Source organism: Mustela putorius, unplaced genomic scaffold, assembly GCF_011764305.1.
Source record: "Mustela putorius furo isolate JIRA1106 unplaced genomic scaffold, ASM1176430v1.1 tig00003942_pilon_pilon_pilon, whole genome shotgun sequence".
Taxonomy (NCBI): Eukaryota; Metazoa; Chordata; class Mammalia; order Carnivora; family Mustelidae; genus Mustela; species Mustela putorius.
In genome coordinates this window covers 3305329-3333322 of record NW_025422087.1, presented here as the reverse complement: position 1 = coordinate 3333322, position 27994 = coordinate 3305329, and the positions used below count along the sequence as shown (strand labels likewise).

At 35.7% G+C, this 27994-nt stretch overlaps 1 protein-coding gene across 6 annotated transcripts in view; it reads right to left on the bottom strand.

Moving 5' to 3' along the window:
* PAN3 (poly(A) specific ribonuclease subunit PAN3) overlaps nucleotides 1-27994 on the bottom strand; it is a 137546-nt gene that overhangs the window by 107353 nt on the left and 2199 nt on the right. For all 6 annotated transcript variants that reach the window (XM_013046997.2, XM_045069625.1, XM_045069626.1 and 3 more), the window contains exons 2-4: nucleotides 3148-3269; nucleotides 2314-2380; nucleotides 381-451 (exon numbers count right to left, since the gene is read on the bottom strand). In XM_013046997.2, coding sequence (XP_012902451.1) covers nucleotides 381-451; nucleotides 2314-2380; nucleotides 3148-3153 — 144 coding nt within the window. In that variant the 5' untranslated portion in view covers nucleotides 3154-3269. The remainder of the gene's footprint in view (nucleotides 1-380; nucleotides 452-2313; nucleotides 2381-3147; nucleotides 3270-27994) is intronic.

The following is a 27994-nucleotide window of genomic DNA, read 5'->3' as shown; positions in this document are numbered from 1 at the left end:
TAAATTAGGGGAGAAATATTGAAATTTTAGACAGTCAAAAAATAAAATTAAGACATGATTAATGTGCCTGTAAAGGGTCACATTAACAGCAACCACAACATTAAATTAGGTATTTTCTTGAAAACAGATTAAGATAAAGAAAACGAGCAAAAGGATTTCATCCCTTCGCATAAAAAAATCTCTATTTCATGCACAGACACAAATCAAATTCTATATATATGAAATATATACCAAGGAAAAGGGCAAACAAAAGCAAGAAAAATATCACAGTCCATAAAAACGCCTCCCAACTTAAGAGAATATTGACCATTACATAGGTGATGACCCCAATATCACCTCTGTATTCCATTTTGTCTCACATAAATTTCAACTTCACCTACCTTTCTTCTCTGAGAGATGTTGAGGGCACCAAAATCATTAAACAAGGATGAAGCAGGTGAAGTTAGAGGATCTGGAAGGTAAGTTACATAAGTTTCCATATAGACAACTCAAGTAACTCACAAATCTAATAAATTTTTAACTTGACAATGCTTATAACAGTAATATAAATCATATACCACAGTTACTGTTAAACTCAATGCCTCACATACAACAAACATTCAAATATTTTCTAAGTGACTAAAACACAAACTGGAGAATACTTCGTTCAGCAAACACTCAGTACACATTTAATCAGAACCTATATGGAGTAGGATGCATTTGCTTATAACCAAAAGAAAAATCAAACAGAAAAAAAGAAAAGAGGACTCTTAACCATGCTATCAGTAATGTGTTTAGGAAGGAAGGAAGGTTACCTGTAGTAAATGTTTGTATGCTTGAGACCAAATCATGAGGAAAATTAAAGGGGCAGTGAGGTGGACAAGATCGTAAACCACGTTACTGGACTTGGATTTTAACACTTAAGCAATACCTTAAAACCATCTATTCTAGAGAACATTCCATATTTATAAGTTTATCACCAGATATTTTAATTCTTACTAAAAACAGAGGTAAACATGAAATTCAAAGATTTTATAGTTTCAAAGTTCTATTACTCTGTGGCCAGAAATTACAAACAAAAGTATATCTCTAAGCTGGTTTTTCACTTAATAAATCAGAAGAGCTTCTGAAAAGGTATGCATGATATACATAGAATATCATTATCTTCAATTCTGAGCTCTAGTTAATCTTATGTTTCTCATTAAATTGTCTATAAAATTCTAAAAACCATAGTAAGTGTTCTCATTTAAAGAAATCTTAAATCTCTTCATAATGCAGAATAGATTGCTGCTTAATTTCTCTAGGTTCGTCTCCCTGAATTTTCATAGACTGGTCCTTCATTAGAATTAACAAGATTTAATAATGCAAAGAAAGAGAAGCTAATAAAATAACAAGACGTAAAATATTTTTATGTAATTTATACATTCAAGGCACTTAGAAAAAGAAGTAATATTATTCATCCTTTAGTCTACTTTTAATAGCATTTAAAAGTCAACATATAAACTCCATGGGAAAGCTAAAAATATTACTACACTACAAATTTTAGTTTCTAATAATTTTATTCTACATTAAAATGTTTTTTCCTACAGCAAGAAAAAAGTTGAAATATCCAAATAGTGATAGAAATTTGAAACACACACATAAAATGTCTATCTCAGAAAATAATAAACACGCAAATTCCTATTCTCACCATTAATAATAGTTGTTTGCATTTTATTGATGCAGAGTATTAACACTCAATTGTTACATATTTTAAGACACCATTCTTGAACATGTTTTTATTTTTTGTTTAACATTTGTCTTTTAAAATAGGATACAGAAAGATACTTGAAAATTCCCTATCAAAAGCCTTAAAAATGATCATAATCTTTGAAACAGTAATTCCATGTCTAAGAATGTTTCCAAAAGTGTAACTCAAAATATGAATACAGACTCATACACACAGTCCAATATTAGAGTACATACTTATTTAAAAAAAGTTTTAAAAAAAGTTTAGTAAATTATGAAAATAACCAATAGAATTCAATTTATAACGATCAAGAAACACTCATGATATAATTTAAAAGTATACTTAATGCAATCTTAAGTATTATCATGTATATACTTGACTAAGTATTATTACATATTATGTATGTATACATTTATATCTATTTTCACACTCAGACATAACGATTATTTGAAATTATATGGAATCCAAATAATGGTTATTTGGAGTGAAAATAACATCATTCTTATTCTCTTCCTCATACCCATTTATAATTTTTAAGATTTCTACAATGAACATATTATTTTTAGAATCAGAAACAGAAAAGATAAAAAGGGATCAAGTCTTACCATGGCCTGCATATGGCTTGGCACTGTCATTTAGAAGGCTTGGGGAGCTGCTACTATTAGTCATTCTCTGAAAAACAAAATAGATACATATAATATCACTGAGAAACACAGAATTGAGAATATTCAACTAATTCAGACTCTCTCCGTTTCTTCCCCTCTAATCCACTTCTCATATTACTGACACTCTAATCTTCCTACAAATGTTGCTACATGGATTACAATAATTCATGCAAAAATTTCCAAATACTCTCTATGACACATCAAACAAAAATTGTACTCACTAGCCAGATATTTAAAACCAATGTTGCACACCAATTTTGAATTGCATTTCCATAACTTGTTAGATTGGGCAACATACATAACTATTAAGTCTCCTTGTCTATAAAATAAATATAAAGTCCAATATCCATCTCAGAAGATATGAAGTGACTATGTATAAAGTCAACAAATGCTTTCTAACATCCTCTCCCAATGGGTATTTCATATACCTTATAGATTTGGTAAAATCAGGCTATTCCCTGTACTCTAAACATGTTCCATTCTTTCTTATACTCTATAGCCTCTAGTGTCTTCATCCTGAAAGACCTTCACTCCATACCCACAAAACACAGAGTAGTGAAATTAGTCTCTTTCCCTCTATCATCTACGTACTCCACTGTCATCCCACCTTAGTCTCCACCCTTGAAAGCTCACCCTGAATCCAACCTTATCCCACCTAACCTTATCACTTCCTAAAACCTTACCTCCTACTCAACAAATTTAGGAATAAATGAAGACTGTAGATATCCCCCACCACTGGAATAAACTTCACTGTTTAGTACCACATAAGGATACCTGCATCAAAGGATACTTTGTTTCCACTGGGCTTCCAAATCCATTGACTCCAATAAAGCTGGTGCTGAAATAGGAATCTGTGAGACTCGAATCCGTTAAAGCACCTCCATCTATTCCAGGAACTGAAAGATAAGGAAAATTCAAATATTTTAATTCTTTAAAAGCACAAAATATTGATGTAGTTTCCATGTCTCTAAATAAACCTTGAAGTCTTAAATCTCTGTCACATTTATTATTTATCTGTTCATAACAAAAGGCAGGACCAAATAAAACTGGCTCAGCTCTAAAAATCTGTTCATCAATGCTCAAGTTGATGGATTTCTTTCCCACAGATAAAGTAATTTATTTTATATTAGCCACATAAGCACCACCAGGCATAACATGAAGAAATAAACCAAACTTGCATTTCATTTTCTCATCAGAATATAAAACAGAATATAAAACACTGCAATTTCTCCTGTGAATCTTTATATGAGAAACAGATGGAAGTTTCTCAGGGCTGTTTCTCTTAACCTAGCTTATGAAAAACACCAGCAGTCTCATATTAACTCATAATTCAGTAAAAACAATTCTGCAGATGTAGCAATGAGATAGAGTTCAGGAATATAGATAAGCTGTTGATTTTGGGATAGATGAATACAGAATGATTGTAACTAGTAGGACAATCCATGATATATCAACAAAGTAATGGACAATCTGTTGTAGATGCTACCTTCCAGTAACTACATGGAATGATGCTATTTTCCAAGCTGCCAGTTAAGTACAAAGCTGTATGCTTTACAAATAAGCTAAGCTTCAAGTAGGTCGTCCACTTCTAGGCATAGCCTCTGATGACCATTGAAACCACTCCAACCCCCAAATAAGAAAAAAACTAAACAAAAAGCTGATGGCTGAATATAGGGTGCTATGATCTGAATTTCTGTATAACCACAGAATTCCTATGTTGAAATCCTAACCCCCAAAGGTAATGGTAAAGTAGGGCCTCTGGGAGGTACTTAGCTCATGGGAGTAGAGTCCTCAGGAATAAGATTAATATGCCTATAAAAGATACCTACAGAGATCCCAAGCCCCTTCAACCATGTGAGAGCATGAGGTACCCATTTATGACCAGGAAGTAGGTTCTCACCAACCCCCACACAAAATCTACCAGTGCTATGATCCTTGACTTCAGAGCCTCCAGAAGAGTGAGAAATACACTTCTGTTGTTTATAAAACATCGACTCTGTGAAATTTTATTACAGTGGACCAAACAGACTAATATTTAGGGATTACTTGCAATCCTGAGGTAATTTTTAGTCTCTATTTTTAAGATTTATTACACAAAATGTCCACAATTAGAATGTACTCCTTTTATAATTATAAAAAGATTTTTAATGGTTCATATCTTAAATTAGTGTTTATAATTTCAGATGTAGCAGAAGAATATGATCAGAAACACTGAAGATTTACATGTAGAGTTGTTAATCACTTTGTCCATTTACATACAAGTATTAAAAGTATTATTTTAATAATAAGATACAATGTGAAATGCCCAACAACAACAAAAAAATTAAGTAAATTCCAACACACCTTTGAAAGAGTACTATGAAATTACTTAGAAATTATAATAATTAATGTCTGGGATTTATTAATACTCTAGCAAATCAAAAACTGGGAGGAGAGACAAAATAAAACTGGCAAAATGCAGGTCCTTATTGAAGCTGAGTGAGAAGGAATTATTCTATTCTCCTCTCTACTTTTATCAAAGTTTAAAATTTTCCATAATAAAGGTTTAGAAAATGAGGTTAATAAATAATGGTATGTATCAAAACTGTTTACAATGTGAAGTAAAAGGGAATGTATTTTTATTTACAGTATGATAATCTGTATGATAATTATTTACAGTATGATAATTAGTGTGCTTACACATATACAAACACAGATTATAAGACTGAACACACATACATATATATACACACACAGACACGCACCAAAATTTTAATCTTGTGTTATTGGGTTGAGATTGGGAGAGATTAGTCTTTTCTCAGATTATTTTCTATAATATAGTTATTTTTATAACAAAGACGATGATGACAGAGAAATCCAAAAGGGGCTGAGTTCCTATATTCAACCAAAACCCTTACAGCATCTATTATTTACCTTTTCCTAATAAAATAAAATAGTTTTCAAAAATAGAGTACAATTTCAGAGTCAAATTATTTAAATACAGTATTTTTATTTCAATGTTTCCAAATTCTAAATCTAATTTTCTCTTTTCTTCCTATGTTATAAAGGTACTACAATAAAACTATTATTGAACATGCCAGAATTTAAGTATCTATGTTCAACATCTCACCTTAGTAAATTTTAAGAAAGATCCACTGGACTAAAAATAAGCACCTAAGGGGTGCCTGGGTGGCTCAGTGGGTTAAAGCCTCTGCCTTCAGCTGAGGTCATGATCCCAGAGTCCTGGGATAGAGCCCCCCATCAGGCTCTCTGCTCCGCAGGGAGGCTGCTTCCTCTCTCTCTCTGCCTACTTATGATCTCTGTCAAATAAATAAATAAAATCTTTAAAAAAATAAAAATAAGCACCTAAGCATAACAATATTTGCAAAACAAAGGAATATTAAACTGTCAGAGGACAATAAAGCAATCTTATAAACATCCCATCCTTTATAATACTGTATCATTTAGAAACAGAGTTTACCCTAATTTATTACCAAATTTCTGGTAGTGACTGATTCTTGCTATATTAAAATTGGTTTACATTCCTTTGGAATACACAACTTTGACACAACTTTGATGCTCCCTAGCAAAGAAACAACTGACAAAGCTAAACAAAAAAAGAGAGAAAGGAGGGGAGAGGGTTAAACATGGCCAGTAATGAGGGTTAAAAAATTAATTAAACATTCCATATAAACACCCAAAACTGTAAACAACTGGAAAAAAAACATAGGGAAGAGCTACTTGACCTTGGTCTTGGCAAGAATTTTCTGAATGAGACACCAAAAGCACAAGCAACAAAAGTAAAAATAAACCTGTAGGACTGTATCAAATGAAAAGTATCTACAGAGCAAAAGAAACAATCAGCACAATAAAAAGGCAATCCATAAAACAACAGAAAATATTTGCAAACCATCCCTCTGATAAGGGACTAATATCCAAAATATATAAGGAACTCCTATAACTCAACAGCCCTTCAAAAACAGCCAATTGAAAAATAAGCAAAGGACTTGAATACATACTTTTCCAAAGAAGACACACAGATGACCACCAGGCATATGAAAAGATGCCTGATATCACAAATCATCAAGAAAATACAAATTAAAACCATAATGAAATACCCCCTTACACCTGTTAGAATGGCCATTATCAAAAGATAGAGATAAGTTTGGGCAAGGCCATGGAGAAAAGAGAATCCTTGACCACTGTCAGTGGGTCTGTAAATTGGTGGAGCCACTACTGAAAATAATAAGGAGGTCCCTCAAAAATTAAAAACAGAACACAAGATTTAGCAATCTTACCTCTGGTTAAACTAGTCCCCCCATCCCACCCCCTGGCCTTCTCCAAGGTTTCACTTACCATAGTTACCTATGGTCAACCTCAGTCAACCATATGTAAGCCAACGATCCTCTGACATAGCATCTTAAGGCCAGTGGTAAGCTAATACTATGTCACAATGTCTACATCTTTCACCCTACTTCACTTGATCATGTAGGCATTTTATCAACAAACATCATCACAAGAAGGGTGAGTAACAGTACAATAAGATATTTTGAAAGAGAGAGAAAAACCACATTCATGTAACTTTTATTACAATATATTGATATATTGTTGTATTTTATTATTGTTCTCAATGTCTTACTGTGCCTAATTCATAAATTAAACTTTAGCATAGGTATATATGTATACATAGGAAAAAAACATGTATATATAGGATTCATACTGTCTGCAATTTCAAACATCCACTGGGGGTACTGGCCTGTATTCCCTACAGATCAGAGGACCACTGTATCCCCTGCAGATAAGACAGGAGTACTACTTTCTATTAATAAAAAGAAATGGAATCACAATCTTGAAGAAATTTCTGCACCCCCATGTTCACTGCAACATTACTCCTAATAGCCAAGACATGGAAACAACCTAGATGAGCACTGAGAGATGAATAGCTAATGAAAATGTGATATACATATAAAATGTGGTATATACATATATGTTTATGTGTATGTATTCTGTGTATACACACATACACACACAAAATGAAATATTACTCAGCCATAAGAAAGAAGGAAATCCTGACATTTTTGACATCACAGATGGACCCTGAGGGCATTATGCTAAGTGAAATAAGTCAGAGAAAGACAAACAGTATATGTTCTCATTTATATGTGGAATACAAAAGAGCCAAACTCAAAGAAATAGAGGAGTGGTTGCCAAGGACTGAGAAGCAGAAGAAATAGGGAGATGCTGATCCAACTTCCAGCTCCAAGATGAGTAAGTTCTGGGGATCTAATGTACATCATGGTGACTATAATTTAAAAACTATATTATATACTTAAAACTTGTTACTAGAGTAGAGTTTTAAAGTTATCACCACACACAAGAAAATGTAATTACATGAAGGGACAGAGGTGCTGACCTACCTATGTGGTAATCATTCTGCAGTTATGTATTTGTATGACACCATCATGCCATATACCTTGTTAAATGTTAGTATCCGAATAAAGCTGAGAGGAAAAATTCCACACATATACTTTCACTTAACTTTCCGTATTTTGGAAGGAAGAGAATGGGATTTGATACTTCCAAGAGTAGTTAGGAAAATCAGATCCGGAAGATACTGGGTTTTTCTAAGTTACTAAGAATAGACACATGTCCTACCTAACTTATGAGATGCACAAAGAGAAAAGGCATGTAGAGCACTTTTGAAGTTTAAATTACATAAGCATAAGACACATTAGAGGCTTTTATTACCAAGACTAAACAAGAACTTTTCACTAGTTTAACCTCTTATTTTTGCAATCCACTTTACGTAAACTTTACACCATCTCTATGGAATAATAGTATGCAATCCACTATAAGTAAAGCTTACTATTTCTAGGAAAGCTCTATGATCACCTCTATTATTATAACTTGTATCTGTACAGAATAATAATCAATTCAACAACCACTGTGTAGATAAGAACCTCAGTCCAACTGTCCACTGTGGCAAGGTTGATACTACTTTTACTTTACAATTAAGCAAACTAATTGATTTAGAGAGATGAGAAAGCTTGCCCTATGCCACAAAACTAGTAAGTGACAAAACTGGGATGTAATGGCAATCTCTCAATTGCATGAAACTGCCTTCCAGTTTTTAAGAGAGGGATTAGAAACCAAAAGATGAAATTTCAAGCCTGCACTTTTTTTTTAAATTTTTTATTTTTTATAAACATATATTTTTATCCCCAGGGGTACAGGTCTGTGAATCACCAGGTTTACACACTTCACAGCACTCACCAAAGCGCATACCCTCCCCAATGTCCATAATCCCACCCCCTTCTCCCAACCCCTGTTCCCCCAGCAACCCTCAGTTTGTTTTGTGAGATTAAGAGTCACTTATGGTTTGTCTCCCTCCCAATTCCATCTTGTTTCATTGATTCTTCTTCTACCCACTTAAGCCCCCATGTTGCATCACCACTTCCTCATATCAGGGAGATCATATGATAGTTGTCTTTCTCTGCTTGACTTATTTCGCTAAGCATGATACGCTCTAGTTCCATCCATGTTGTCGCAAATGGCAAGATTTCATTTCTTTTGATGGCGGCATAGTATTCCATTGTGTATATATACCACATCTTCTTGATCCATTCATCTGTTGATGGACATCTAGGTTCTTTCCATAGTTTGGCTATTGTGGACATTGCTGCTATAAACATTCGGGTGCACGCATGTGCCCCTTTGGATCACTACGTTTGTATCTTTAGGGTAAATACCCAATAGTGCAATTGCAGGGTCATAGGGCAGTTCTATTTTCAACATTTTGAGGAACCTCCAAGCTGTTTTCCAGAGTGGCTGCACCAGCTTGCATTCCCACCAACAGTGTAGGAGGGTTCCCCTTTCTCCACATCCTCACCAGCATCTGTCATTTCCTGACTTGTTGATTTTAGCCATTCTGACTGGTGTGAGCTGATATCTCATTGTGGTTTTGATTTGTATTTCCCTGATGCCGAGTGATATGGAGCACTTTTTCATGTGTCTGTTGGCCATCTGGATGTCTTCTTTGCAGAAATGTCTGTTCATGTCCTCTGCCCATTTCTTGATTGGATTATTTGTTCTTTGGGTGTTGAATTTGCTAAGTTCTTTATAGATTCTGGACACTAGTCCTTTATCTGATATGTCGTTTGCAAATATCTTCTCCCATTCTGTCAGTTGTCTTTTGATTTTGTTAACTGTTTCCTTTGCTGTGCAAAAGCTTTTGATCTTGATGAAATCCCAATAGTTCATTCTTGCCCTTGCTTCCCTTGCCTTTGGCGTTGTTCCTAGGAAGAAGTTGCTGTGGCTGAGGTCGAAGAGGTTGCTGCCTGTGTTCTCCTCAAGGATTTTGATGGGATTCATTTCGCACATTGAGGTCCTTCATCCATTTTGAGTCTATTTTTGTGTGTGGTGTAAGGAAATGGTCCAATTTCATTTTTCTGCAAGTGGCTGTTTTCCCAGCACCATTTATTGAAGAGGCTATCTTTTTTCCATTGGACATTCTTTCCTGCTTTGTCGAAGATTAGTTGACTGTAGAGTTGAGGGTCTATTTCTGGGCTCTCTATTCTGTTCCATTGATCTATGTGTCTGTTTTTGTGCCAGTACCATGCTGTCTTGATGATGACAGCTTTGTAATAGAGCTTGAAGTCCGGAATTGTGATGCCACCAACATTGGCTTTCTTTTTCAATATCCCTTTGGCTATTCGAGGTCTTTTCTGGTTCCATATAAATTTTAGAATTATTTGTTCCATTTCTTTGAAAAAGATGGATGGTACTTTGATAGGAATTGCATTAAATGTGTAGATTGCTTTAGGTAGCATAGACATTTTCACAATATTTATTCTTCCAATCCAGGAGCATGGAACATTTTTCCATTTCTTTGTGTCTTCCTCAATTTCTTTCATGAGTACTTTATAGTTTTCTGAGTGTAGATTCTGTGCCTCTTTGGTTAGGTTTATTCCTAGGTATCTTATGGTTTTGGGTGCAATTGTAAATGGGATTGACTCCTTAATTTCTCTTTCTTCTGTCTTGTTGTTGGTGTAGAGAAATGCAACTGATTTCTGTGCATTGATTTTATATCCTGACACTTTACTGAATTCCTGTACAAGTTCTAGCAGTTTTGGAGTGGAGTCTTTTGGGTTTTCCACATATAATATCATATCATCTGCGAAGAGTGATAATTTGACTTGCCGATTTGGATGCCTTTAATTTCCTTTTGTTGTCTGATTGCTGAGACTAGGACCTCTAGTACTATGTTGAATAGCAGTGGTGATAATGGACATCCCTGCCGTGTTCCTGAACTTAGCAGGAAAGTTTTCAGTTTTTCCCCATTGAGAATGATATTTGCGGTGGGTTGTTCATAGATGACTTTGATAATATTGAGGTAGGTGCCCTCTATCCCTACACTTTGAAGAGTTTTGAGCAGAAAGGGATGCTGTACTTTGTCAAATGCTTTTTCAGCATCTATTGAGAGTATCATATGGTTCTTGTTCTTTCTTTTATTGATGTGTTGTATCACATTGACTGATTTGTGGATGTTGAACCAACCTTGCAGCCCTGGAATAAATCCCACTTGGTCGTGGTGAATAATCCTTTTAATGTACTGTTGAATCCTATTGGCTAGTATTTTGTTGAGAATTTTCATATCTGTGTTCATCAAGGATATTGGTCTATAGCTCTCTTTTTTGATGGGATCCTTGTCTGGTTTTGGGATCAAGGTGATGCTGGCCTCATAAAATGAGTTTGGAAGTTTTCCTTCCATTTCTATTTTTTGGAACAGTTTCAGAAGAATAGGAATTAGTTCTTCTTTAAATGTTTGGTAGAATTCCCCTGGGAAGCCATCTGGCCCTGGGCTTTTGTTTGGAGATTTTTAATGACTGTTTCAATCTCCTTACTGGTTATGGGTCTGTTCAGGATTTCTATTTCTTCCTGGTTCAGTTGTGGTAGTTTATATGTTTCTAGGAATGCATCCATTTCTTCCAGATTGTCAAATTTGTTGGCGTAGAGTTGCTCATAGTTTGTTCTTATAATAGTTTGTATTTCTTTGGTGTTAGTTGTGATCTCTCCTCTTTCATTCATGATTTTATTTATTTGGGTCCTTTCTCTTTTCTTTTTGATAAGTCGGTTAGGGGGTTCTCAATTTTATTAATTCTTTCAAAGAACCAGCTCCTAGTTTCGTTGATTTGTTCTATTGTTTTTTGGGTTTCTATTTCATTGATTTCTGCTCTGATCTTTATGATTTCTCTTCTCCTGCTGGGCTTAGGGTTTCTTTCTTGTTCTTTCTCCAGCTCCTTTAGGTGTAGGGTTAGGTTGTGTACCTGAGACCTTTCTTGTTTCTTGAGGAAGGCTTGTACCGCTATATATTTTCCTCTCAGGACTGCCTTTGTTGTGTCCCACAGATTTTGAACTGTTGTATTTTCATTATCATTTGTTTCCATGATTTTTTTCAATTCTTCTTTCACTTCCCGGTTGACCCATTCATTCTTTAGAAGGATACTGTTTAGTCTCCATGTATTTGGGTTCTTTCCAAACTTCCTTTTGTGGTTGAGTTCTAGCTTTAGAGCATTGTGGTCTGAAAATATGCAGGGAATGATCCCAATCTTTTGATACCGGTTGAGTCCTGATTTAGGACCCAGGATGTGATGTATTCTGGAGAATGTTTCATGTGCACTAGAGAAGAATGTGTATTCTGTTGCTTTGGGATGAAATGTTCTGAATATATCTGTGATGTCCATCTGGTCCAGTGTGTCGTTTAAGGCCTTTATTTCCTTGCTGATCTTTTGCTTGGATGATCTGTCCATTTCAGTGAGGGGAGTGTTAAAGTCCCCTACTATTATTGTATTATTGTTGATGTGTTTCTTTGATTTTGTTATTAATTGGTTTATATAGTTGACTGCTCCCACGTTGGGGGCATAGATATTTAAAATTGTTAGATCTTCTTGTTGGACAGACCCTTTGAGTATGATATAGTGTCCCTCCTCATCTCTTATTATAGTCTTTGGCTTAAAATCTAATTTATCTGATATAAGGATTGCCACTCCTGCTTTCTTCTGGTGTCCATTAGCATGGTAAATTCTTTTCCACCCCCTCACTTTAAATCTGGAGGTGTCTTCGGGTTTAAAATGAGTTTCTTGGAGGCAACATATAGATGGGTTTTGTTTTTTTATCCATTCTGATACCCTGTTTCTTTTGACAGGGGCATTTAGCCCATTAACATTCAGGGTAATTATTGATAGATATGAATTTAGTGCCATTGTATTGCCTGTAAGGTGACTGTTACTGTATATGGTCTCTGTTCCTTTCTGATCTACCACTTGTAGGCTCTCTCTTTGCTTAGAGGACCCCTTTCAAGATTTCCTGTAGAGCTGGTTTAGTGTTTCCAAATTCTTTCAGTTTTTGTTTGTCCTGGAAGCTTTTCATCTCTCCTTCTATTTTCAATGATAGCCTAGCTGGATATAGTATTCTTGGCTGCATGTTTTTCTCGTTTAGTGCTCTGAAAATATCATGCCAGCTCTTCCTGGCCTGCCAGGTCTCTGTGGATAAGTCAGCTGCCAATCTAATATTTTTACCATTGTATGTTACAGACTTCTTTTCCCGGGCTGCTTTCAGGATTTTCTCTTTGTCACTGAGACTTGTAAATTTTACTATTAGGTGACGGGGTGTGGGCCTATTCTTATTGATTTTGAGAGGCGTTCTCTGAACCTCCTGAATTTTGATGCTTGTTGCCTTTGCCATATTGGGGAAATTCTCCCCAATAATTCTCTCCAGTATACCTTCTGCTCCCCTCTCTCTTTCTTCTTCTTCTGGAATCCCAATTATTCTAATGTTGTTTCGTCTTACGGTGTCACTTATCTCTTGAATTCTCCCCTCGTGGTTCAGTAGCTGTTTGTCCCTCTTTTGCTCAGCTTCTTTATTCTCTGTCATTTGGTCTTCTATATCGCTAATTCTTTCTTCTGCCTCATTTATCCTAGCAGTGAGAGCCTCCATTTTTTATTGCACCTCATTAATAGCTTTTTTGATTTCAACTTGGTTAGATTTTAGTTCTTTTATTTCTCCAGAAAGGGCTTTTATATCTCCCGAGAGGGTTTCTCTAATATCTTCCATGCCTTTTTCGAGCCCGGCTAGAACCTTGAGAATTGTCATTCTGAACTCTAGATCTGACATATTACCAATGTCTGTATTGATTAGGTCCCTAGCCTTCGGTACTGCCTCTTGTTCTTTTTTATGTGGTGAATTTTTCCATCTTGTCATTTTGTCCAGATAAGAGTATATGAAGGAGCAAGTAAAATACTAAAAGGGTGGCAACAACCCCAGGAAAATATGCTTTAACCAAATCAGAAGAGATCCCAAATCGTGAGGTGGGAGAAAGGGGATAAAAAGAGGTTCAAAAAGGAAGAAAGAAAAAAAAAGAAGAAAAAGAAAAGTAAAAAATTTAAAAAAAAGGAAAACCAATGAACAAAAATAGAAAAAATATATATATTAGATAAACTAGTTAAAAAACGTTAAAAAAGAAAAGGGTAAAAGTTAAAAAGAAATTTTTACCAGAAGGCGAGAAACAAAACAAAAAATGAAAAAGAAAAAAAATTAAATTAACTGCAAGACTAAAAAAAATCACAGGGAGAAAGCCATGAATTTGTGCTTTGCTTTCTCCTCCTCTGGAATTCTGCTGCTCTCCTTGGTATTGAAACCGCACTCCTTGGTAGGTGAACTTGGTCTCGGCTGGATTTCTTGTTGATCTTCTGGGGGAGGGGCCTGGTGTAGTGATTCTCAAGTGTCTTTGCCCCAGGCGGAATTGCACCGCCCTTACCAGGGGCCGGGCTGAGTAATCAGCTCAGGTTTGCTTTCAGGAGCTTTTGTTCCCTGAGCGCTTTCCGTAGAGTTCCGGAGGATGGGAATACAAATGGCGGCCTCCTGGTCTTCAGCCCAGCCCGGAGGAACCGAGAGCCCAGGGCCCCACTCCTCAGTGCGCCCTCAGAGAACAGCGCCCAGTTACTCCCGTCTGCCTGACCTCCGGCTGCGATCCGAGCTCACCGAGCCTGCGACCAGTTCAAGGTAACACCGAGCTGTGAGCTTACTGTCGGCTCTGTCTCTGTAGCCGGCTTTCCTGTTCCAATACCCGCAAGCTCTGCGACACTCAGACATCCCCGATCCTTCTGTGACCCTGCGGGAACTGAGGCCACGCTGACCCCGCCTGAGCTTCGCCCTGGTTTAGCCTCTGGAGCGATGTCCCTCAGTGGAACAGACTTTTATTTTGTACTACGTTGCTCCGCCTCTTGCAGGGAGCCGGCCGCCCCCCCCCCCCGCTCCGGGGTCTATCTTCCCATTGCTTTGGATTCACGTCTCCGCCGGTCCTACCTTTCAGAAAGTGGTTGTTTTTCTGTTTCCAGAATTGCTGTTCTTCTTGTCTTCAATCTGCCGATGGATTTGCAGGTGTTTGCAATCTTTAGATAAGCTATCTAGCTGCTCTCCGGCTAGCTGAAGTAGTCTCAGCCTGCTACTTCTCCGCCATCTTGACTCCTCCCTCCAAGTATCTCAAGCCTGCACTTTTAAAATGATGAGACGTTCAAACTTTGAACCAAAGGATCTCTCAGTACCTAGAGAATCAGAACTTCTATATCTGTCAGCAGTTACCCTGCCATTGTTAACATATGAATGTATATGATGATAACCCACTTTAAAAAAAAGAAAAAACAAAACCAATCTCACGGCTTCACTAAATAAATGTTCATCATCTTCAGTCTTGTCTCCTCTTGATGAAATGGGTTTAACTTTCCAAAAACATTAGAATATACTAATGTTACCCAAAAGGAATTCTGAAGTCAAGGGGAAAAAGCTCAAAAAACTAAAAGTAAATCCATTTCTTCACTACACAACTTCTCAGAGCCTATGTCTACAATGTGAACTGTGATAATTCAAAAAGGAGACAGAGTACTTCCCAAATTTATCTGACTAAGGAACCCTTTCTACATGAAGGAGCTTCAGGGTCTACAGTTCCACAGAATACAAAAAGTGACCCCTGAAAAAACTGAGTGGTTTTTGTCTGCTGAAGAGGACATCATAGCCAAGATGCTGGCAATGCTTACCCTATGTGATGAAACCCAAACTTCTCAGTCTGACATTAAAAAGCCCCCAACAATCTGTTCTCAATCTCTATCATTTCCCAAGGTACTAGGTTTGAGTTTCAGTTTTGCCACTTACTAGCCATAAAGTCTCGGGCAAAACACTTATAAAATGTAGACTGTACCATCACTTGTAAAATGAAATTCATACCATCTACTCTGCAAACCTCAATGAAAAATTATGAAAAACAATGAAACAGAGTAAGAATCATGACAGTTGCACGACTCTATAATACAATCTACTAAAAACTGAGCTGCACACTTACAAAGGGTGAACAGAGCATGTAAATTGTATTTCTAAAAGGCTATTTTATAATATAAGTGGAGAAAAAAGGAATTATTCAATAAACATGCTTGAAACAAGTGGGTATCCATCAGTGAAAAAAATGAATACAAAGATATTTCCAAAAGACCAAAGATTATAGTGTAATCAAAGTAAAAAATAATATATATACACATCTATTATAAAAATATCTTTACAATAATCATAACATTACTGAACTCCCTCCTCCAGTCAAAATGATACACTCACTAACTTTTCAAAGTCTACACTTTACAAATAGAGTACCATCAATTCCTACACACACACACACACACACACACACACACACACAAACACACCCCTAGCTCTATGTTCTTCAGATCCAGATATATGATGGAAAAGAAAAAAATACTTGGAATTACACAATGAGTTCCAATCCTACTTTTGCCACTCACTAGCTGTATGACCTTGAGCAAACAATCCTCTAAGGTTCATTTCATCTGAAAAAGGAGGCAACAGCATCTCACCCAGAGTTGTGGTAGGGACTCAAGTGAAGCAACCTATGCAAACTGCCTCATAGGTCATCATAAATATTTTTTTTCCTCTTCTCCTGTCTCTAGAATGCACTGCCCAATTATTCCAAGCTGTTAAAACCTTTACCCCTTACCATATCATTTATACCACTCATCTGACTAAAAATATATACACATTTCCTTTGACTTTTATTGCTGCCTTCAACTATTTAAATCTTCAAATTCTTGTATGTTTCTGTAACATCTTCCCATCTAACTTATCTATTAACTGAGATTTGGAACTATTTCTATTTTTTTTTTTTGGTATTATCTAATCTAGTAGCACATTTGTATAAATACAGTTAAGCTCTTTTTAAAAATAGGTATCTTTAAAAGTTGATAAAAGATGCACTATATTATGACTTTCACATCCAAGCTTCATAAAATACCAATGTAAATGGTATCATTGCTTCCAATTTTCCCAATTACAAAATTAAGAAGCAGAAGTGCTAGATGATGGTAAGGTGGATGAAGGCCCAAGAAACAGGGGCTCCTCCACCCACTCAGCAGTCAGGGGCACCAACCTTTTGGTACAGACTGAGCAAATACAACTTGCCCATATGATCTGCTTCAGCCAGTTGCCAACCACTGACCTCCAACTGTTTGTTTACTTTTAAGCAGGCTCCATGCCCAACGTGGGGCTTGAACTCAAGACCCAGAGATTAAGAGTCACATGCTCTACTGAGCCAGCCATGCACCTCACTTTGACAACATATTTAATCCAAGTCTCAGTTTCCTCCTCTGTAATAGAAATTATCACAACTGCTTTCCAGGGCTGTTGTGAGAATAATTCAGTACAATGACATGCCTAGATGATACTATGTGCCTAATGATTCTTTTTTGTGGTTATCATTTGGATCCATTTACAAATTTATTTGTAAAAGTTATCTTGCTTTTTCTGATGAAAAGCTAACATGTTCTTTGTATAGAATGCATTAGAGGAAGTTTTTCACATAGTTTTTTAAATGATGAAAAGGTAGCTTGGAATATTTCAGACATCCCATAGGAACTGTCTGAAAGAAAAGACTCGAATCCAAAGCAGGTGGCTGGACAAGACGTACAGGTCTGTGTGAAAGACTGGACTTCCCTCAAAAGCTCCTGAAACTAAGAAAAAAGTCCAAGGGAACTATGAGAAAACTAATTAATGGCTACAAATATTATATTTGTGATAAAGTTTCTGTGCAGAACCATAAAGAGACCATTCCACATTCCAGATTCTCTACCTAACTCTAAGGCATCATTAACCAACACTGATGATAACTAAAGAGAAGAAAGGCCTTAGTAGCACACAGCATCAATCATAAGTCAAATGTAATTTTATGTGCATTATCTCATTTTTTACCCACTCAACAAGTTGAATGTATCCTCCCCAAAACTCATGTTGATGTCCTAATCTCAGTATCTCAGAATGTTCTTATTTCAGTACAGAATCATTGAAAATGTAATTAGTTAAGATGAGGTTATTCAGGTGAATCCTACAGTACAATTTTTTTTTCCTGGTTTCATTATCAGTTTCCTTTTTCTTTTTTCCTTTTCAAATTTTTTATTTAAATTGTAGTAAGTTGACACCAGTATAACTTATGACTTTATAAAAGGGGAAATGTGGACACAGACACACACACAGGAAGAAGGTCTTGTGAAGATGAAAGCAGAGATCAAGGTGATGCTTCTACAAGCCAAAGAATGCTAGAGACGGCAGGCAAACCACCAGAAGCTTGGTAAGAGGCATGGAACAGATTATTTCTCACAACCCTTAGAAGAAGGCAACCCAGCCAACACCCTCATCTCAGACTTCTAGGCTCCAGAACTGTGAGACAATAAATTTGTTGTTTAATCACCCTCCCCCAATACACACATATAATAAAAATAAAAGATTAAATGGGGGATTATTAAACCAATAAACATAAGTTTTAAAAAAGTATCTCAATTGAACATTAAGTTCCTAAGCAGCCAAGATAAAAAGGAAAAATGTAAGTTAAAAATACTCACCTAGTAAAATAACCAATACCAATTCCTTGAGCAAAAATACTTCCTAGTACTAAATTTTTCAGAAAAATTTTTATAAGGATTTTTATATCTGGAGTACTGATCATCATGCATCTTCAATACAGATAAAAGAAAAATCTCTAGAAACATTTTTTATATTAATTCTCAATAGAAGTAGATAACATAGTATTAAACCACAACTCAACTGAGATAATAAAGGGCTAAGAATTTTAAGAACTTCCCTTTTTAGCCATTTACCTTGACCAATCTTCCCCTCTTAAATGCTCATTTTCTTGCTTTGAAACATTCATTTCTGGTTCTGATAGATAAATTACATATAGACAGATAGACAATAATACCAGCTGCCATGTATTGCTTATATATACAATCTCATCAGTCCTTTAAAATATATATCATTATTGCCTATTTTGGTGGCAGTGCCAGAGACGAAATTTGAAACCAGAACAAACTTACTTCAAAGGCTACAAAAATCACTATACTACATTCCTCTCAGCCCTTCCTACAGACTCACCTTTACAACGACCTATTATTAAATCTTCAAGTACAACGTGTTACAAGTACTTTTAAGCTAAAAACTCATTTATTCTTAACTCCTTTCTCTCTCCCATTTACCCTCTGAAGTAGGTGCTTCACCAAATCTCTCTCAAATGTGTCCGAATGCCTAAATCAAGTCCTTGGCATTTCTCTCTCCCACTGCCACAAGGCTACTGTTTCCCTATCTCCACCCTTGGAAGCCAAAAACTCCTATGGTTATCTCTTTAAGACATAGATCTTACCACTGCACTGAGAACAGCCTACAAGGACCTTCACAATGTGGCCACAAAATCTATCATCTGATCCCACTCTCCATAATAAAGCCTCTTCTCCACCACAGGAGACTACAGAACACAAGCATGCACACGGCTGTCTCTCAAAATCTGTGTCCTTGTCATCTGCCTAGGATGCCCTTCTCTTTTACCAGGTATGCTTCATAAATCTTTCAAAAAATAGTTCAAATATTCCCTCTTCATGAGACCTTCCAAAATATCCCTGAATAGAGTCTGTTTGTATACAACTTTATACCTATACTGTATCATACTTGTGCCCAAATTTATACATTTCAAAATCCTTTACTAGACTGCCCATTCATAAATGGCCAGAACCACACATCTTTACATTCCCTGATACAGTACGGTATCTGGCACAAAAGTGCTCAATAAAAACTTGATAATTAAGCCTCTAATCAGTGCCCAGAGTATACATATACCAAATCATACTTACTGAGTAGTTATCTGCATAAAATATACCTCCAGAGGCAAGTTAACATTGTTTTAAAAACTGTAAATTCTATCTGGCAAACTGGCCCTTATGAAAGTTACCATACCTTTGCACCAAGATAGACACACCAAGGCCTCTGAGAAGATGGGGGGAAAAAATCCTGAAACAGCAATTTTACATAGATCACAGTGGCTTAATAAGAGCTCAGCTGAGATTCTAGTGTTTCACAGTGGAATATACATAGTTCACTGTTTTGAACTGAAAATTTAAGATATACATTACTTAGTTTCCAGAATCAGAGACAAACTGTATGTAGAACAGCAAGACTCTGGTAAACAGTGCATTCTGAGGAGCACTACAATACCACAGGCCTTCCAATGTACACTGGCTACAAACTTGACAATAAACAACTAAATAAATTGGGTTGTCACGTGAAGCTATTTAATATTTAGTACTGCCCCTTTGATTACTTACTGAAACATGTCTTACAACAAGACAGTTCTCGTTTAGGATCTGTGCCAAGATGATTGCTTTCTCTATGCAATCTCAATCTGCCAATAAATAAATGTTTTTGAGTATTCCATTCTTCTTGCTTTCTCAGTAGAGTAAATCAGAATTTATTAATGTATTTCTAAAACCAGCTTACTCCGTGCCAAAATATTAGTGTAAGATCATCCAAACCCATAGTTTAATGAGAAGTTAGGAGCAGAGTTGGTTTTTTTTAATAGCAATTAAAATCTTTTAACAAATTCTGTAATATATAAATTTATAATATATAAAATTTGGGGGATTCTGTTTACAAATACTGCCTACCCTACCCACTAAAATGGAAGGCTCACAAAGGAAGGAATCTATCATTTATCGGTTACTAACGTATCCCAAGAATCTAAAACTGTGGCTGACACAGAGCAAGTACTCAGTAAATGTGTGTTAATCAAATAATTAAATAAAATGAATGAATCACTACTTTCAGACCTAATTATGCTAAGCTGAAAGTCTGCCAAAAATCTGTTTTTCAAATACATTATTTTGTTTACATTAAATCTTTTTAAAATATATATCAGAAAACTCTTCTGAAATTTTTACTTTAAAAACTGCCTTTATCACTTTTCCAAGCCTTGGGAGTAGAAAGAAAATTCCCTGTCCCATCATCGTCAAGGCTCTTTTACAGAGACAGCTACCATTTCTATAAAGTCTATGAGCCATAAAAGGTCACTTACGAAATTTAAGAGGCCCAATTCTATGTTGTTTTTCTTCACATCTGTTCTCATCCTTTCAATCAAGTATACAGTCAGATTCAGGAAAAGCAATATTAAACAACAGAATAAGTTTAGGAAAAGATAAGTAAAATAATAAAGTTATATTTAATAATATATAAAGTTGTTTCCCGTTTTTCCAGCTCTTTCATGCTCTACCTAATTTATTAAAGAACCCTAAGGTAACCATATCAAACCTGCAGGAGCGCCTGGGTAGCTCGGGTCATGATCCCAGGGTTCTGGGATCGAGCCCCACACCGTGCTCTCTGCTCAGTGGGGAGCCTGCTTCCCCACTTCCCCCGTCTGTCTCTCTACCTGTGATCTCTATGTGTCAAATAAATAAATAAAATCTTAGGGCGTCTGGGTGGCTCAGTGGGTTAAGCCGCTGCCTTCGGCTCAGGTCATGATCTCAGGGTCCTGGGATCTAGTCCTGCATCGGGCTCTCTGCTCAGCAGGGAGCCTGCTTCCCTCTCTCTCTCTCTGCCTGCGTCTCCATCTACTTGTGATTTCTCTCTGTCAAATAAATAAATAAAATCTTTAAATAAATAAATAAATAAATAAAATCTTAAAAAAACAAAAATGCAGATAAACAATGAAAGATTATTAAATAATAACATGTCTTTTATTAAATATACAAATGAAATTTCCCTGAAATTATTAACAAATACTAATCTATTAAGTTACAAAAGATCTGATTTATAAAACTATCTCTAGATATCTGAGCCACTGGGAAAAAAATCTTGCTGGCGTAGATTTGATATTGATGACTATTTCAAATATCTTATTTCAGCTAATAATGTGTAAAATACAGATTTTTTTTATCAAGCTATAATTGGCATGGAATATAGTGTTAGTTTTAGGTGTACAACATGATTGGATTTATGCATATACCACAAAATGATTACCACATTAAATTTATTTAACATCAGTCACTACACAGTTACCATTTTTTTCTTATGTAAAGAACTTTCAAGATCTGCTCTCTTAGCAACTTCCATATACACAATACACCACTTGCTATATATTACATACTCAGGATTTACCTATAACTGGAAGTTTGTGCCTTTTGACCATCTTCATCCATTTCTCATATCCCTCCACTCCCCACCTCCAGAAACTACCAATCAGTTCCCTGAATCTATGAGCTCAGGGATTTTTTTAGATTCCACATATAAGTGAGATCATATGGTAGCTGCCCACATAATTTTTTCTTAATGTACCAAGTCTGAATGATTTACCAAATTACTGAAGATTCTATATGCTTAATATATGTACATATATTTTGCATGAGTTTATGTATAAATGTACATAATGCATTAAGATACAACAGCTTAGTGCCATTATTTGTAATAAAACTATAAATAATCTAGCTATCCATTAAAAAGAATAATACAGCATACAGTAGAATATTATGCAGCCTTTAAAAAGAGCGAGGTAGATTTCTATGTATGAATGTGGAACAAACCACAAAATATGAAATTCAGTGAGAAAATTCAAAGTGCTTCCGTGTGTGTACGCGTATGTGTGTCAGTAGATGGTAGAGACAGGGAAATATAAAACACATAAATGACTGTATAGGCACAGAGTATTTCTGAATGTACACATTATAAATTAGAAAGAGTGGCTATCTTTTGGAAAGGAATCAGGCAACTAAAGAAAGAGGGAGACTATTTTTCATTGAGTACCCTTTTGTGCTATTTAAGTTTTTAACCTGCGTATGTGTTACATCTTTAGTTCCAAAAACAAGACATTGTTTCCCATTTTTTTTTTAAAGCTGGAATTTTTATAATAAAAATGTAATTAAAAACTCGCTTTAGAAAAATAGCAACAGGACACCTGGGTGGCTCAGCCAGTGCAGCACGAAACTCTTGATCTGGGGTGGTTGAGTTCAAGCCCCATGATGGGTGTGGAGTTTACTTTAAAAAGAAAAAAAAACTTTATTTTTTAAAGAAAAAATAAATAACAAAACAGACATCAAAAAAGGGGAAAGCTTTTTTATGGAAGAGGATTGTTATCTACATACCAATTAGCCCAGCCAAGATTAGTGAGATCAACATGCCCTTCCCTGTACTGGATGTTAAACTGCTGAGAAGTCTGTATTTTAAGAGCTGTTGGGAGGGGAAGAGGATCTAAAGATCAAACATGAAGTAATTTGTTTTCTAGAACATGAACATTTAGAAAACAGAGCATTTTAGAGCTAAAAGCATCTTGGACAACATGTACTCTATCCCCATTCTCCCACTTTACAGATAAACATTATTTCCATGTGGACTAAATGACTAGCTTAAGATCACAAAGTGATTTTGTAAGAGCACTAAAAATCAAAATCTCTGAACTGCCAGTCCAGGAGTAATTCCTATACAACTGTAGAAGACATAAATACTTGTATATATTGGCTTTCTAAAAGCTAACAAGTATTTTATCATATTCCATTTATAAAATCTCAAACTAAACTATTTTATAAATGGGATATAAAGTTAATACAGAAAAAAGGTGAGAAATACTGCTACAAAACTTCAGTGTGTGCATACACACACTTCTCTCAAAATTCATATACTGAAGCCCTAACCCTCACGTAATTGTATTTGGAGGCAGAGCTTTTAGGAGCACAAAAGCATTATATTAATAACGATCAACCCCAGGTAATAAGGTAAGATTGATCTACTTTGACTTTATACACTGCTGCGCCAATGGAAATTTTTACAAATAAAGTTTCATAACTAAAAAAAAAGATAAAAGTGAAAATCAACCCTAAAATATATAAATAAATATTCAAGTCTGTAAATAAATGCTCCTAGCACAAATCTTTAAGAGGAAAAATTCAGCAATATATACAAAAGAACTCTTGATACACACAACTTGGCTGAATCTTGAAAGAATTATGCTCTGTGTGGGCGGAGGGGGACTAATCCCAAAAGATTTCATGCTATATGAGTCCATTTAAACATTCTTGAAATGAGAAAGTTATAGAAATGGAGAGCAAATTAGTAGTTGTCAAGCTTGGGGAGGGAGTAAGGTGGGGGATTACGAAAGGGCAACTAGAGGGTGATAAACTGTTCTATGTCTTGACTGTGTTGGCATTTACACCAACATACTTGTGAGAAATCCCACAGAACTAAATGCACACGTATGGGCACAGAGGAGTACAAATCAGATTACAAAAAGATGAATATGATAAGTGGGCTATATCAATCAATGCTGGTTTTAATACTGCAGTACAGTTATGAAACATGTTACTGTCAAAGGAAAATGAGTGATGGAACAACAAGTTCTCTGTATATCATTTCTTAAAACTGCATGTGCCTCAACAATTATCTCAAAATAGAAGGTTCATTTCAAAATGGAAAAATCCAGGACACCTGGGTGGCTCAGCTAGTTAAGTGTCTGCCTTCTGCTCAGGTCATGATCCTAGGGTCCTGGGATGAAATACCACATTGGGCTCCCTGCTCAGCTGGCAGCCAGCTTCTCCCTCTCCTACTCCCCCACCCCCGATTTTGCTCTCTCTCTCTCTCTCTCTCTCTCTCGCTCTCTCTCTCTGACAAAATCTTTTAAAAAGTGAAAAATCTTATAGAAGGGCAAAAATATAAAGATATTTTGCTTTGTTTTGACAACCATTTATCTTCCTTTCTGGCTATTTCAAATGCACTCTATGGAAAGAAGGTACACTTTTATGCACTTTTACTCATTAACTGAATCTTACCTCAACTTATGAAAACACATCCATTTTTGAATAGTCCTCATAAAACTTATCAAGGCTTAATATTATCTTACACCTGTGTCTGTATTCTCCTCTAGAATAGAAACTCCATTAGGGCAGAATTTCGTTTTATTCTATGTTATATTCCTTATACCGAGTTTGGCCAAAGTTTGCCACCTTGCAAGCGCAATATAAAATGAGTGAAATGAATGGTATTATAAAGTCTTTGTTATCCACTGTCCAATAAAAATGTTTAAACCTATGCCAGCTATCCTAATGACAAACTCCCACTCCTCACTTTCCTGTTAGCTAATAGTGTAATTCTGTAATTCTAGGTAAGTAAAATCCTGACTTAAACGCAATTTAATCCAAAGTAAATGAACTTAAATTTATCCATTATTCTCTTCCATTTGGATAGACAACTACACAAAATTCCATAATCTAAGTATTTCACTGGTCTTAAACGTATATTCTCAAAAATTGGAGAAAAAAAATGCACAACTTACAGATTTATTATTAATAATACTGATTAACAGCAGCAACTACAACTAAAACCTCATTATGGGCTGAGCAATGCACTGGTACTATCCCATTAACCTTACCTCAACTGAAGTAAGTGCTACTATTACCCCCATTTTTAAAATAAGAAAAACTGAGGCTTAAAGTTTCAAACTTTACACAAGATCCCAAACTAATAAGAAAGCCAGGATTCCACCACAGATGTGTCTTACATCAAAGCCTTCACTGGTAACTAAACTAACTGAACTGAGAAATACATCTGTTTTTGATAAAATAAATAAATCCACTAGATTTCAAATAATGTACATAAAATATAAACATTGGAATATAGTTTAACTGCTGAAAATTGAGCACCTTAAAGATTAGAAGTCTAGCTAGCTGAAAATTAGAATTACATTATTAAAATGTCAAGAATCAGTAATTCAACTGAACCCAAATCAAACAATATTTAAGCCTCAGAAAATCCCAAGTCCAACAGAAATATGAAATGTCAAAACCTTAAATACATCTTCAGGGGTGCCTGAGTGGCTCAGCTGGTTAAGTACCTGACTCGTGATTTTTTGCTTAGGTCATGATCTCAGGGTTGTGAGAGAGAGGCCCCCTTCAGGTTCCAAGTTGGGTGTGGAGCCTGCTTACAATTCTCTCTACTTCTCCCCTTGCCTCTTCTCCCACTGGCATACCCAAACCTCCCACCACCGGTTCCACCAGCTCTCTCTCTTAAAAAACTTAAATACTTCCTTAAAGTATTTTTTTAAAATTCTTCTTTAAAAAAAAAACAAAAACTGTTATTTCCCAAACAACAATCCTGAATCCCAGAACGTTTACTACTATACTGCCAGGTGAGCAGAAGGGCTGGAGAACTGGACTAAGAAAATATAATACTCTGTATACATAAACGGTAAGCAACAAATTAAAGTATGGTTCCTTCACAAGACCAAAACATCACTGCAACTAAGTATATTAAGAAAAAAAGGCTTTTGTGTTTCAGTTTTCCAATGCAAAATAGGATAAAATTTTCTTTTGCATTTACCTCTTAAGTTTTAACATGATCTGAAACACTAAGGAAGAAATTCTGCAAACATAAAGCAGAAAGGAAGGGTCAAAAACTCAAATGCCAAAAGTAGCCAGACACACAAGTCACCTAAGTCAGAGATTAAGGCAAAACTGAGAGTCTTGCTGCAATGGTCCTAATTCCAATATGAGTAAGAGCTGCCTTTCAAAGGAAGTCTGAAATCTACTTCTATCGTACATCTTTTGATTTTTTAATGTTGTTAACTAACTACAATCCACCCATAAAATTTGAGCCAGCGAAATGGCTAAAACTGTAAGAGAGCTAATGCCAAGTACTGGTGAGAAGGTAGAGCAACTAGAACTCTCACACATTGCCACAGGGAATGTAAATATGGTAAAACCGCTTCAGAAATTATCTACTAAATCTGAACATATGCATACCCTATTATGACCCTGCAATTCAACTCCTAGATGATCCAACAGAGAAATGCATAGACTTGTTCATCAAAAACCATGTTCGAAATGTTTTTAATAACAAAAATTGGAAACATTCCACTGCTCACCTGTAAAATGGGAAAATAAAATGTGGTATATCCATACAATGTTAACACTATACAGAAATTAAACTACAGAAGCTGTTTCTACATCACAGGAATGGATCTCACAGAAAGATTTAAAGGAAGAAGTCCATTCCTATAAAGTTCAAAAAAAAAAGTGAAAAATGAATCTACTGCGTCAGAATGTGGTGTTAGAAATCAAAAGTCCCATCTGGGAAAGGGTACTGACTGGAAGGGGACAAGAGCAGGACTTTTGGGGGGTACTGATTAGGTCCTACTTCTTGATCATAGTACTGATGATAAACTATGTGTTTATCTTGTGAAAATTCCAAAAACTTATGATTTGTATGCTTTACCGAGGTATGTATACCTCAATAAAAACTTTTAACACACACATGCACACACAGAAGATTCCATGAAGCCGAAACAAAATATTTCTGCAGGCAAATCTAGCTTATCAGAGCAGATCAGTTTGTGACCTCTCTGCTAAGGAAGCACTATACAACCTCACCTTTAAAGAAGAGCAAAGAAAAAATAAAAACAAAATAAAACCGTGATGCTAAGATGATCAAGGCAACAACTAAAAAATTTAAATTTCTCCTGATAGCAGCTCTTAGGATGTGTTGCCTCATTAAATTACCTCATGCACTTAACAAATCAAGCCTCTTTCCAAAGATACAGCAAAGAATCCAGTAAAAGGTAGAAAGTAAACTAAAAATTAAACATTTAAGTGTAAAAATTCTAAGCAGTCATTAAATTACCAACACAGTCCTCTTTTCCTGATTCCTGAGCAAGTTTATTTGCCACTCACTGATATGAAACAAAATGCTCTCATCTAAAAGGAGTCAGAATCTATATACTATTCAGTTACCAAGTCTACAACAGTAAAGACAAGCCTCAGGCTTCACCCAGGCAAGTTAAAGCAAGCCCTACAGAACCTAAATACATTACTCAACTATTTAATCAAATATCTGTTAAATGGCTAACTATTAAATTTTTAAATGCTTTCTTTTGCAGTAGTTACCTATTCTCTCAAGATCCTATATCCCAGACAATTACTTTCTTTTTCTGAGGTATGGAATGATCCTACCTTTGAGCTATTGCCACTATCTTTTTTTGACCTCCCATCTTCACCTGTTTACAATATCCTATCTTATCTTTCACGTCCCAAATCTACTACTTCCATATATTAGAAAATCATAGAAAAATAACATATTAAATCGGATGCCAGCATTTTTGAAAATGCCTTTTTGTATGTAACAAAGCCACCAACCAGGTTCCCAGTACTATTCAAACACTGATCAAATTACTTTGAGCCACAATTCACACAGCCAGCAAAAGTTTACCTTGAAAATGCAAAGTTGCTACTCCAAAGTG